At 43.2% G+C, this 13,460-nt stretch overlaps 2 protein-coding genes across 11 annotated transcripts in view; one reads left to right on the top strand and one right to left on the bottom strand.

The window, feature by feature from the left end:
• Window positions 1–11,572, bottom strand: part of ATXN7 (ataxin 7) — a 140,264-nt gene extending 128,692 nt beyond the window's left edge. For 2 of the 7 annotated variants that reach the window (XM_032149425.2, XM_058437131.1), the window contains exon 1: window positions 10,648–10,891. The gene's annotated coding sequence lies outside the window, so the exon portion shown is untranslated. The other 5 variants (XM_058437128.1, XM_032149427.2, XM_032149419.2 and 2 more) reach the window with 5 other exon arrangements.
• Window positions 11,573–11,708: 136 nt separating this feature from the next.
• Window positions 11,709–13,460, top strand: part of THOC7 (THO complex subunit 7) — a 64,934-nt gene continuing 63,182 nt past the window's right edge. For all 4 annotated transcript variants that reach the window (XR_004247611.2, XR_004247610.2, XR_009213038.1 and 1 more), the window contains exon 1: window positions 11,709–11,847. Coding sequence is in view for 1 of the 4 variants with exons in the window: in XM_032149433.2 (XP_032005324.1) it covers window positions 11,829–11,847 (19 nt within the window). In the remaining 3 variants the exon portion in view is untranslated. The remainder of the gene's footprint in view (window positions 11,848–13,460) is intronic.

Genomic DNA, 13,460 nt, shown 5'->3' with positions numbered 1-13,460 from the left:
GTCTGGCCAAACAAGAACCACCATATTACCACCACAAGACAAGTTTATGATCCAGACTACAATGAAACTTTAAAAGTAATGGGGGGAAAGTGCCTAACATACAACCCTGCTATTAACAGAAAACTGTCTGGAGACCTGAATTAAACAAAAGTGTCAAGTGCTCCTCTCAAAACCTCTTGTAGTGATAGACCTGTCAGCAGAAAACAGCCAGGACCATACAAAAGAAGAGTCCAGGAGCTGAGAGGACAAGTGACTACATCACAAGGTGGTAATTACAGGGAAAAGAAGTAAAAAAGGCCAGATCGAAGGGCTCCAAGAGGTACTTCAAACTCAGCTAATCGTGGCAAGAACAGATGGGGTAAATCGGCTCCTCAACTGGCTATCTGTGGGGAAATAAAATGATGCTGGGCCTCTGAGGCAAGAATAAACAGCAGCAGCTATTAATTACCAAGGTGACTACTAGACACCACCATTACACATTGTCACGGTCGGAATGTTTATGTCCCCCGAAATTCACGTTGAAATCCTAGGCTGGGCACAGTGGCTCACACCTGTAATCCCAGCACTTTGGGAAGCTGAGGCAGGAGGATTACTTGAGCTCAGGAGTTCAAGACCAGCCTGGGCAACATAGCAAGACCCTGTCTATTCAAAAAACACACAAAATTAGCTAAGTGTGATAGCATGCACCTGCAGTCCCAGCTACTCTGGAGGCTGAGGTGGGAGAATCACTTGCCACTCAGGAGTTCAAGACCAGCCTGGACAACACGGCAAAACCCTATCTCTACAAAAAATAAAAATAAAATAAATAAAATAAAATCCTAACCCTCCAAGTGATGGTAATAGGATGTGAGACCTTTTGGGGGGTGACTAGGTCATGAGGGCAGAACCTTCATGAATAGGATTAGCGCCATTACGAAAGAGGTCCAGGAGCTTGTTTGCCCCTTCCACCATGTGACACCATCTACGAAAGAGGAAACAAGCCCTCATCAGACACACAATCTGCTGGTGCCCTGATCATGGACTTCTCGGCCTTCAGAACTGTAAGAAACAAAGGTATGTTGTTTACAAACTACCCAGTTTATGGTATTGTGTTAGAGTAGCCTGAACAGACCAAGACACACACCAACGTCACTACAATTAGGGAATATTACTCAAATGAGGCCAAACATTAGTTTACCCATCTCCAGTTCAGCCTGGAAACTTCAGAATCCAGAAAAGGAGCTTCTGCAGTTAGTAAACCACTGTTCTAGAACCACCCTCAATAAGGCATGGGCAATCAGAACATCTGAATTCTGCAATAGTCTTAGGTTGGAGGGGAAATTACCCTTTCTAAACCTTATCCTCTGCTGAAAAATAGAGAAAATATCTCCTCTTCCCTGACTTCAAAGGATTGGAATATACAATGAAACAAGAGAACATACATGAAAATGCTCTGTATAAAATCACACTGTATATGCACAGCATTTTATCATTTGAAGTGTGGTTTAACTCATACTTAGAAAGGCCAAATAAATGTAGGTTGCCCCTTCAGCCTATAAGCTATAAAGTCTAACATGCGTATTTTAAAGTATTAGCAAAGTTACAGTGAAAGCACTTAGAGACAAGAAGACAGAAAAATAAATGGAGAGAAATTTGAGAAAATTTAGTGCAGAGACCATAAACTTTATCTCATTGGGTTCTAAGGGGATCACTATGCACTGGATAAAAATGTTTATAGTGACTCTGTTACCAACAAATGGTTAGAATCTGTATGCTTTTCTTTAAAAATCAGGAAAATGCATATTTTAGGAAAGATTATCATGTAAAAAACACATGTAGTACTGCATTTAGAGTGGTAAGTACCAGTTAGGTTAAATGGAAATAGACAGTGTAGAGCCACAAGAATGCTTTTAAAGACGGGAGTTCAAGAATCCTTGGGGCCAGGTGTGGTGGCTGATGCCTATAATCCTAGCACTTTGGGAGGCCAAGGTGGGAGGATGGCTTGAGCCCAGAAATTGGAGACCAGTCTAGATAACACAGTCTCTACAAAAAAGAAAAAAAAAATTAATTAGCCAGGTATGGTGGCACACACCTGTATCCCCGGCTTCTTGAGAAGTTGCAGTGCGAAGACTGCTTGAGGCCAGGAGGTCAACACTGCAGTAAGCCACGATTGTGCCAGTGCGCTCCAGCCTAGGTGACAGACAGACAGCTTGTTTCAAAAACAAAACAAAACCCTTAGATGTAGGGTTGGGAAGGAGACAGGTGAACCAGGGATCATTATGGTGTCACTTACACATGATACAATGTCTAAACCAACTCCACTCATAGTGGCCCACAAATGTTCAGAGAGTAAGTATCTGTTGGTTTTACCTGCCCTCCATCAATTCCCACTGCCGGGGAATGCCAACTCCCCTAAAGGGTACTGTCTGAGTGCGGCAATAACCAAAGCACCTGCTAGGACCCAATCTAGGCATGAAAGATACACTCTCAGTAGAAAGTGGGATTAAAAACTGCTAGAGAGGTTGGCTCTCCTGTATCCTGAGAAGACTGTCTACTAGGTCCTGCTACCTGGATCCCTGAAGCTGCTCTAGATCTGGTTCACTCTGAAGCCTGATTCTTTGGCATTATTGTCACCACATCCCTCCAGTAACCTCTTTATGTTTAAAGTAGTCAGATTTAGTTCTTACTGCTTACAACCAAAGATCTCTGGCTGATTAGCTGTTATACTGTGTCTAGAAGAATTGCGTTTTCTTAAAAATTAGGGGGATAAAATTTAATTTGATTGGCAAGTAATTAAACCATTAATTTTACATTGAAAAGGGACATATTATAGAGTAGAATACAAAATTCATGTAAAATTTTAAGATAATGGATTTTGAGATTTTAAAAAATACGCTTCCTCCCACTTCCTATCCTTCCTCTCTCCCTCCCCCATGCAAGTTATTTAGTGATGGGATTAAGAAACACTGGTATAGAGATAAATTTTCCTTAACTTTTAAGATTTGTCCCTAACTAGATAAAAGCTCTAGGGCAGGTTACTTAACCTTTGTAAGGCTCACTTTTCATACCTTTAAAAAGGGATAATACTACCTACATGTAGAGCTGTTATCCCAAGAGGTAACACAGGAAACCATTTAGCACTGTTCCTCAGAGCACAGTTTTATCAGCCATGGCAAACAAACAGAGTTTAGTTAATATAAAAAAGGTAGGTTGGCACATGTTGATGGCTGTAACAATTCCCTGTAGGCTATCCTGTGCAATATGACTTGGCAGCATTTGCCATCAAGTGGGGGTATCTTTGTCCAACCCCTTAAATTTGAGTTGACTTTGTGACTTGCTTTGACTAGCAGAATATGGCAGAGTGGTACTGTGTGACTCTTAAGCTTCAGTCTCCAGAAACCTTGCAGTTCTCACCCTCTTGGAACAAAGTGCCTCCACCTGAGGAAATTTGATCTAGGCTGCTAGAAGATGAGATTCTGTGAAGCTCAGAGAGATAGCCCAGCTTGACTAACTAGTTCTGACTCAAGACTTAAGAGGACTGCAGCCACATTAGTGACCTCAGGCCAGGCACTACCAATGGAAGAACTGCTCTGCCCTAATTATGAGCAAATAAAATGGTATGCGTTTTAAACCACAAACTTTTGGAATGGGTTAACAATAGATAAGTGACAGATATGCTTCATGAATTATCGTAATATTTCTATATTTTATAGTCTATTCACTTCCTAAAATTTCCTATAACAAACTCTAAGGCCCAAAGTCCACAGTCACTATGTCACAGCCAGATGTGGTTACGTTTCTCATTCTTCAACGCTAGATCAATGTTGCTAATTTCATATAAATAATGAACTGTATCTCCACCAGAATGCGGGGCATAGGAGATAGAACATACTCCAAAGCCAAAATAACTGAAGTGAAAATTTGCTAAAATTCTCATAGTTAAACCACAAAGATGCAGGTGCAAATAAAGGTGAGTTGAATTTGAAGGTAACTGGCTAAGGAAAAAAAGGAACAATTTAATTGATAATTTAATTGAAGCATTAAATTATAATGTTTTGTTTTTTAAAAAATTAAAAATCAAACCAGATTATAATAATCTGTTTAATAATCAAAATTATAGTTTTAGATTATAATTTAATAATTAAAACAGATTCTCCCCTGTAACAATTCTTGCTCCTGGCATTTTCTTCCATATACTTCAAAGATGACTAAAACTCTATTCTAGAAGTTCCATCTTATACATAGTCTCATTATATACCTTTTTTTCCTATGAATAAATATTGATTGCATCATTCTTTTTAAAGATTGCAGCATATTCCACTACATGGATAGGCCCTAATTCACTTAATCCCTTATCAATAGGTATTTAGATCACTTTCTGTGTTTTGTTATAAAAAAAGGAGAGGTGAGCAGTCTGGTACGTACATCTGTGCATACTTCACCAACTGCTTCTTTAAATTCCTAGATGTGAATTTACCTTTTTTTCTTTTTTTGTAATGACTTTGGGTTCATATTGCTCAAACTGTCATCCAAAAGATATGTACCAAATTTACTTTAACAAGAAGGAAACCCTTAAATGCTAACAGTAAGAACACATTTTACACCTCTAATATCTATATATAAAATGGCAAACAACTTTTTAAATTGCATTCTATCTCTATCTAAAATACTGACTCATGCCTCTTATACTGTATTTACTGTACATTTGGAGGGGGAAAATCCTACAATACCCAAATAATTTCTAGTGGTTTTATTTTCAGCACAATGTTGTTTTCAAAAGGTAAACTCCAAAAAGAGTGTACTTGCTGCAAAATAAGCAAATCAGTAGAGAATGTTGAAAAGCAGGAAAGGAAGCAAAAAATAAACCAATCAGTTAGAGCAGTTATCAGCTCACCAAATCTGCATCCTTACACAATGGCCAGGAGAGAAAGGTAGAGAAAGTGAAAAGGTGAAACTAAAAGCAGCAGCCCTCAGAGCTTCAGTGATGGCTGGATGAAATTACACACAGACATATATATCTACATGCTCTGTACACACCAATCCTAGAGCTAATCTCCAGGGGTTAAAACACAAGAGGAATCTTTGTGTGCTTTATAGAGCCAAACATATCATGCAGAAAGGGAATGGGGAAGGCCAGGATACAGATTTCCTTCAGGTGAGAATGTCTAGTTAGCAGCTTGAGAGGCCAGTATCAATTACTTCCCTTCCAGGGCAAAGAAGGATTAATAGGAACATTAAGCAAAAGACAGCTCCAAAAGCACTGATTCCCTTCAAAAACCATCACATCTGAGAGGGTCCAATCATCAAGCTCTATAAAAAAATGGGCAAAGTGAGAACACTTAATAATAAATAAAAGTAATTGGTGACAGAATCATGCATGTGCTAAGGTGGCCACACAATATGACTAATAACAACTTATTGACTAAAGTTTCATCCTATCCAAAGAGATGAGGGCATTAGATCAAACTGCCATACCAAAAGCAGAGTATGCTAAATAAAACAGCAGTGTGTGAGCATACACACATGTATGTGTGTGTGCATACGTTGGGGGTGGTCACTTGGAAGTGCCACAAATCTATGCATCTAATATTCTAGGCAAGGATTCTGCAAATTATGGCCCATGGACCAAATCTAGCTAAGATTTGTATATAACAGGAGCTAAGAATGACTTTTACATTTTTAAGTGGTTGAAAAAATAAAATATTACGTGACACATAAAAATTGCATGAAATTCAAATGTCAGTGTTCATAAACATTTCTTGGAACACAGTCACACCCATTCATTTATATCTATGACTGTTTTCCTGCTATCATGGCAGAGCTGAGTAGGTGTAGAGACCTGGATGGCTGGCAAAGTAAAAAATATTTACTATACGGTCCTTTACAGAAAATTTGCTTACCTCTGTTCCAGGCTATAAAATCACAGTTGTTTACTGGATCACAGCTCCAAACCTGTGCAGGCTTGTTGGTTTGGCCCCTGACATATCCAAGATTTTGATATAACCTGCCAGGCCAATGGAGAATGCAACCCCATTGGCTAAGAACAATGGAAAAGTCCAATAGGTCATCAAGATGTTGGGATACCTGCCTAAGATAACAAGAAAATGTAAAAGGCTTTTCTGAGTTGAAAGTAAGATGGTTCCAGAAGGTCTAAGTGGGAATAAGGATGAATACAGGTATTCTCTTTAAAAGGATGTATAATATCTCTAGCTGGGTGCAGTAGCTCACGGCTGTAATCCCAGCACTTTGGGAGGCCAACGCAGGTGGATCACCTGAGGTCAGGAGCTCGAGATCAGCCTGGCCAGCACGGCGAAACCCCATCGCTACTAAAAATACAAAAATGAGCTGGGCGTAGTGGCATATGCCTGTAACCCCAGCTACTCAGGAGGCTGAGGCACGAGAATAGCTTGAACCCTGGGAGGCAGAAGTTGCAGTGAGCCAAGATCATGCCACTGCACTCCAGCCTTGGCAACAATGAGCGTCTGTCTCAAAAAAAAAAAACAGAAAAAGAAAAAGAAAAAGATGCATGATATCTCTTTCTAAAGATGAGACTGTAACTGTCTTCAAAATGGCTACCACTTTCTGAGCGCTTACTAGGAGCCTAGGACTAAGCAAATTTTTTTGCATTTATTATCCCAGTTAATGGTCATCTCCTCTAGACTCAAAGAAGGAGACTGGACCAAGGTGAACACAACCAGAGAGCTCAGGAAATGAGAATCAAGGCCATATTCAAAGTCTAAAGGCTGTGTTCATAACCATTTCCCAACCCAAGGGCAGAAAGCATAAATGATAGCCGTGAATAAATGACAGGAAAGGGAAAGACTATAGAAATAGTAGAAGCAAGTTTATTTTTATGGCCATAAGCATTATACAGTATTTTATTTATATATCTCACACTTTCTTTTGACTCATAATGCCCTCTCTTACTTCAGCATTTAAAGTAAAATATGATTCAGTCCCGCCAGACCCTTTCCTATTGACAAAAATCAACACGGGTACCCAACTGTGAAGGCATTTTAAAGACAGCAGAATTAGACAACTAAAGTTGTAAGTGTAACTTCCACCCATGAAGTCCCTGGGTTACCTGTGAAGGTCTCAACACGAAAGGAGTGGTGAAGCACTTTTAAGCGTGATGGACTATAAAGTACATGTGCAGTATTTTAATTTTTTAATTCAGATTATAAGTGAAGAGAAAATGTTAAATAGAATCTTGCCCAGAGAGAGAAATATAATGCTGGTGGGTGACTATCGTTTCTTCCTGCCCAGCAGCATCCATGTCTTCCCCTCTGCCAAATAAACCATCATTTTCCACTTTCCTCTAAATATCTACATTTGGGGACCACTCAATCCTAACTCATTTTTGAAAATCTTTTTCTTAAAAAACAATGTTTTAAGTGTTAATATCTTCATCACACCAATTTGGAAATAATGTACTTGTTATCCTATACCATGAATATACATGTTTCCTCAGATGTTTATTAATGGTTCCCCAAACCTGGCTTGTAAGTCCTTCTTGTGGGTCAAAGAGGAGCTAAGAGTTTTATACGGGAAACTTCTAGCCAGCCTCCCAACAACTCTACTAGTTAGCCATATCCAGATGAGTAACTGAAGAGTCACGCAGGGTAAGTAGCTAGAGTGAATAAAGGAAACCAAATTTGAATTTTAAGTCTATTTTGACTCACACTGTGTTTTTCCCATCATGTTCTACTGTCCTGCCAAGGCACAAACACATTTTCTTAGAATGATTCCCTTTGAGTCAAATTTCAAATTTTCTGGAGAGAAGGGAGTGGAGCTGAAAGACCCATTTACTCCAACGGCTGGTGTCAAGATCAAATCTTTGCTTATCTACCATCAAACTATCTGGTCTGAATTTTTAGATATAATTTTTTAAAAACACAGCCACAGTGCATGCAGGACTAGCATGTCAGGCCAGCTTGGCTTATCAACTGATAGGCGGTGCTTTGCTGTGGGAATAAAATGGAAGTGCTTTTACATCTCTAAGTCTGAAGACAACTTTATTTATTTATTTATTTATTTATTTATTTATTTATTTATTTATTTATTTTTTATTTATTTATTTATTTATTTATTTATTTATTTATTTATTTATTTCAGTGTCTTACTCTGTTGCCCAGGCTAGAGTGTAGCAGCGTGATCTCGGCTCACTGCAACCTCAGCCTCCTGGGTTCAAGCGATTCTCCCGCCTCAGCCTCCTGAGTAGCTGGGATTACAGGCACACGCCACCACGCCTGGATAATTTTTTTTGTATTTTTGGTAGAGATGGGGTTTCACCATGTTGGCCAGGCTGCTCTTGAACTTCTGACCTCAAATGATCCACCCGCCTCGGCCTACCTCAAATGATCCATCCGCCTTGGCCTCTCAAAGTGCTGGGATTACAGGCGTAAGCCACTGTGCCCAGCCTGAAGATAACTTTAAAAGGCAAGTAACGAGCACATAGATCTACTTTTCAAAAATGTTTTTTTCTCTTTAGAATGGTCATTCTGTGATGGCTCATGCCTGTAATCTCAGCACTGTGGGAGGCTGTGGCAGGAGGATCACTTGAGCCCAGGAGGTCAAGGATGCAGTGAGCCATGTTCATGCAATTGCATTCCAGACTGGGCAACAAAGTGAGACCCTGTGTCAAAAGAAAAAGGAAAAAAAGAAGAAAGAAAAGAAAAGAAAAGAATTCTAACTCCCATTTTATTCAATAAAAAGATGTGTCTCTAATTTTTTTAAGTCCTGGATCTCTTTCCTAAAACAACTACAGACCCTCTTCCAGAAAAATACACATACACAAAAAGTTTTGGTCACAACTACAGGGAGTTCAGGAATCCCTTGAAACCAATCCTTGGAGGGTCACAGACCCCCAGGATAACCCTTGCTCTAAAAGCATATTACAAAATTCCTTACATTATTTCACAGGCCCAGAATAAAGACCATATAGCTAGCTCTCTCATCATCATTTTTTATATTTTCAGAAAGCAAATATCAAATGAACACACAAATTTTCTTAACTAGTCTTTCATATTCTCAAAAAAACCCAGAAATCTTATGACTCAAATAAATCAATAAATATAAGGTCATACAAGTTCAAAGTCTGAATCAGTTTTCTTAAAGTCTGCTACTTCCATTTCTGTGTTTCTGCCCATAAAGATCTCTCTTGAAAAGAAGAAACATTAGTATGGTAAGGGCTTGAGTCTGCTACTTTAACATTCATCAACAGGTTAATATGTAAAAAGAAGATCACTCATAAAGTTTACTAAAAGATGTTCTCTCATATATATGAGATATACAATATGATGAAAAGACAATTCTTAAATGTTCAATGAATAGATCTGTGTCAATGCAATTGCAAGTAAAATCATGTAGCTGACAAAACAGTTTTTAGAGTTCATAAAGGCTCAAATTAATGTGTTTCCCACAACTTGAGTAAAGAACTTTCAGGCTGGACACAGTGGCTCAAACCCATAATCCCAGCACTTTGGGAGGCTGAGGTGGGAGGATCGCTTGAGCCCAGCAGTTCGAGACCAGCCTGGGCAACATAGTGAGATCATGTCTCTACAAAAATAAAAATAAAAAACTTAGCCAGGCATCATGGAACATGCCGGTAGTCCCAACTAGTTGGCAGGCTGAGATGGGAGGATTGCTTGAGCCCAGGAGTTCCAGGCTGCAATGAGCCCTGATGATCGTCCACTGCACTCCAGCCTAGGCAATAGAGGAAGGTCCTGTCTCAAAAAAAATAAAGTAACTTTCAGGAATGTTATATTTTCAGGGACAGCTCAAACTTTAAAGTCTTTCAAATTCCTCTTGGTCTTATTACTCTAGAAAATTTCTAGCATCATCCAACAAAATTATAAGTTATCAAATGAACTTATAAAAATGTTTGAACAGCACTCCATTTACGAATAACTGACAGAATAGCTCACGAAAATTTAAGTTACAGAGGGCAGTGATACTTTCCCATGAAAATATTACAGATTATTTTAAATCACTAGATATTGTTTCAAAATCAGTATTATGATAAGATTAAGAAACACTTAAAAAGAACATTTCACCACATGACAATTACTTTCTAAACAACAACTATCCCCACCAAAATGCAACTTGGTATTGTGAACCCCAATCAATTGACAATTTCAGTTCACAATCTGTAGTACTTAAGATTTAAAACAATTCTTCTCTTAGAGTGCCCTGTCTCCTAAAACCAAGGAAATGAACAGGGTCTGATGCCCACCTACAGCCAGCGTTTAGGTCAGTATTTTTTCAAAGTCAGGGAAACTTAATACCTTACGGGAGGGCAAGTTACATCTCAGAATCTTCATGTAAAGTAATTTTTGTCTTTGTGACAAAAGTCAAATTCTTGAGCACTAATTCTTGAGAGCACTGTAATGGTATTATTGAAGTCACTGGTCTCACATAATATGACTAAAATTGTACATATTTCTTGCTAGAGATTAAGCACACTTCACTTAATACATCTGCATCTGCAACTTCTCCTCTTTGAAAGAACTGAGGGAAAACAGGGAGAATGTACCTAAATTTAGTAAGGAAAGTGAAACAACCAAGTTTATCCTACACAACTTCTTCATCCCGGATGTGAAGATGCAAGATCTACTTGGGGGACAGGAAAATTGGAAAACAACGATATGGCTGAATAAAATAACAAACCTGGGTTCAAACGAGACATGATCCTGGTGCTAATCGTATCTATCCCACTGGAGGTCAAATCAGCTGCATTGGTGCCTATTTCCTCATCCACCTCTCACCACCTAAACGTGCCATTTACGAGAAAGCTATCGAAGTTGAATCAAAGTGACTTTTGGAAAGAGATGCCAATATAATTTGCAGTGTGCTCCAAGCAACTACACACAAGGCAACGTTTCTCATTGAGCACCCCCGCCCCCACTTTCAACTTCCCCTTAAGATAGGGACAGTCACATAGACATTTTTTGAAAATCAAAGCGAAAAATAAAAGCACCCCATCACGATCACCGACGAGATCCCGACTCTGTGGTGGAACTGGGTGCCGGGTGAGGACGATGGGCACACGCTCCTGGTCGCTTCGCGAACTCCGTCGGGAGGTCGCCAAGTTTCTCTTTCACCCTTTTTCCCGCACCCGCCGAGCCCAGGAAGGAAGGGGGCGGCCGCAGGGGCCGGAACCGCGCGACCTGGAACCCGGGGCCTTTTTTGATTGCCGGCCGCGCCCCGCGCAAGTGCCGGCGTTCGAGACCCGCCCCAGCGCGCGTGGGCGCCAACTTCGCGGGGACCCCCAGCGACGCGCCCCCTCGGCACCCCTAGTCCCGCCTCTCCCGGGCTCAGCGGGATCCGGGCGTCCCCGTCACCCTCCCCACCCCCCAGGGAAGCGAGCCCACCCCTAGCAGCGTCACCCTGGATGGGGCGGCGGGGCCGCAGTCACCTTCCCGGGGAAGAAGCGGCTTCCCCGACTCCGGGCGGCCCGCAGCCCCCGCCGCACCCCCGCAGACCTGGCGGCGTCCTGGCGAGCTCACCTGGCGGCTGGCTGCGGCCTCCGGGGCGGCCTCTGGGCGTGGGCCGGGCGGAGGCTGCAAGGGGGGCGGCGGGAGCCCGGGCTGCAGCCGGGGCCGCCGCCGGCCGCCAAGCCTCGCCCCAACTCGCGCCGGCCGCGGCCGCCCCCGGGGAGTACCGGGAGCGCGGGGAGCGCGAGTCCCGCGGCGGCGGCGGCGCGGCGCGGCTCAGGCGTCGGAGCAGGCGGCCGCGGGCGCCGCCGCCTCCTCCTCCATGGCTGTTTACCCGGCTGCATTGTGGGAGTTTGACCTCCGCCGCCGCCAACCGCCGCCTCAGCTTGCGCCGCCGCCGCCGCCGCGCACGCCATGGGAGCCGTGACTGACGGTGAGGCCCCGCTCGCTGCCACCCGCGCCCGCTGCACGGCCCTCTGGGCCTCCCCCGAGACCCCTGGCCTCCCAGCCCGCTTCCGGGAACCCCTCGGCCTCCCCGGCCGCTTCGCCAGAGCGCTTCGGCCTTCCCGACCTCTCCCCGGAGCCCCGGGCCTCCCTGGCTGCTTCCCTGAGTCTTTCCTTCTCTCGCCAGAGCCCGAGCGCCCCTCGGAGCCCCTCGGCTTCCCCCGCCTGCTCTCCCGGAGGCAGCGCGGGGCTATAGGGTGTGCCGGGAGCGTGGTCGGTGGGCTGGGAACACACGTGGGTGGCCGAGACGGCTAGAAGCGGTGCAAGGGCGGGTGGGACCAGAGGGAGTCCGGGTTTGTCTAGGGGCGCGGTGAGGGCCCAGGAGCCGCGAAGGGTGGACGGTGGTGCTGGGCTTAGGGCTGGGGGCCTGGAAGGTTTGTGGAGGGCTGGGAGGGAGTGGGAGCTCCAGGGATGGGGCGGGAGTTTCGGGACTCGTCTACAGGGGTGTCAGGATACAGAGCGTGACACCTGGAGGGGTCCTGGGGCATATTAGGAAGGACTCACAGACAATGGAGTCGATGGCAATGGGGCGTTGAACTGCGAGTGGATTGTGGGTGAGGAGAAGGAGCAGGGAATTATTTATAAAAGAAGAGGTAGGGATGAGGTATCAGGAGGGTAATCAGGAAGTGTACCTGGGAGATTTACGGGGAGTAAGGAGGAGCCAGTATAGTGGTGAGATCGTCTAGGGTAGATCAGGACGATAAAAGATGAATGTGTGTGTGTTGGGAAGGGTGATTTGTCAGCTGGGATGGATTTAGAGGGGCAAAGGCTGGGTTTGTGGACAGTCTAAGGGAGATGGTCTATGGACTGAGAGCAGAAATAAGGTGACACTTTGGGGAAAGGGGAAGGGGCATGAGAACCTACAAGGTATCTGGTTAGGGAGGAAGGAGGTCCTTTGATATCTGGGAAGGGGATATCTAGGGCTCTTGGGTGTTTTTCAGGAGGTGGTGACCAGTAACTGTAAATGCCTGTGGAGAGGCCACTTCTGAAGAGTTGAAGACCACCAGGGTCTCCACATTAAAGAGCCTGGCCGTGGGAAGAATAGTGATAGGCCCAAATTTGCAGACTGATAAAGAGTAGTGGAGGTGGGAGGCTACTAAAGACCCAGGAACTTCATGTGGAATTTCAGCTTTGCTTCATTCCAGTTTCATTTATTTAGTGGATATTTATCCTTCCTGGACTAGGCTTTGGGATTACAACCCAGAACTAACAAGCAAGAACTTTTTCCTCTCCAAAATTTCGGTCTGAAGGGAAAGAAACGTTGACTAATGAGTTTTAAGAGTGTCAAATATTACCACAAGGAAGTACAAGGTTGGGAACTGTAGGAACATGTAACAAAGATTATTTATCCAATCAATGGAAATGAGAAAGCCTCCCCAAAAAAGTTAATCCCATTTCTGAAGAATAAATAGATGTTGGACTGGTGTTCTGGGTTGATAGCCACTTGTACATAGATCCCAAGATGTTGGAAGAACTCAAAGCTGACAGGTATTGCTAGAATTTAGAAAGTTATGAGCCAGAGATTTCTAAGGGCAATAGGAA

The sequence above is a fragment of the Hylobates moloch genome, unplaced genomic scaffold (genome assembly GCF_009828535.3).
Source record: "Hylobates moloch isolate HMO894 unplaced genomic scaffold, HMol_V3 SCAFFOLD_4, whole genome shotgun sequence".
NCBI classification, from domain to species: Eukaryota; Metazoa; Chordata; class Mammalia; order Primates; family Hylobatidae; genus Hylobates; species Hylobates moloch.
The sequence above is the reverse complement of the archived record's forward strand: the minus strand, read 5'-3'. Positions and strand labels throughout refer to the sequence as shown.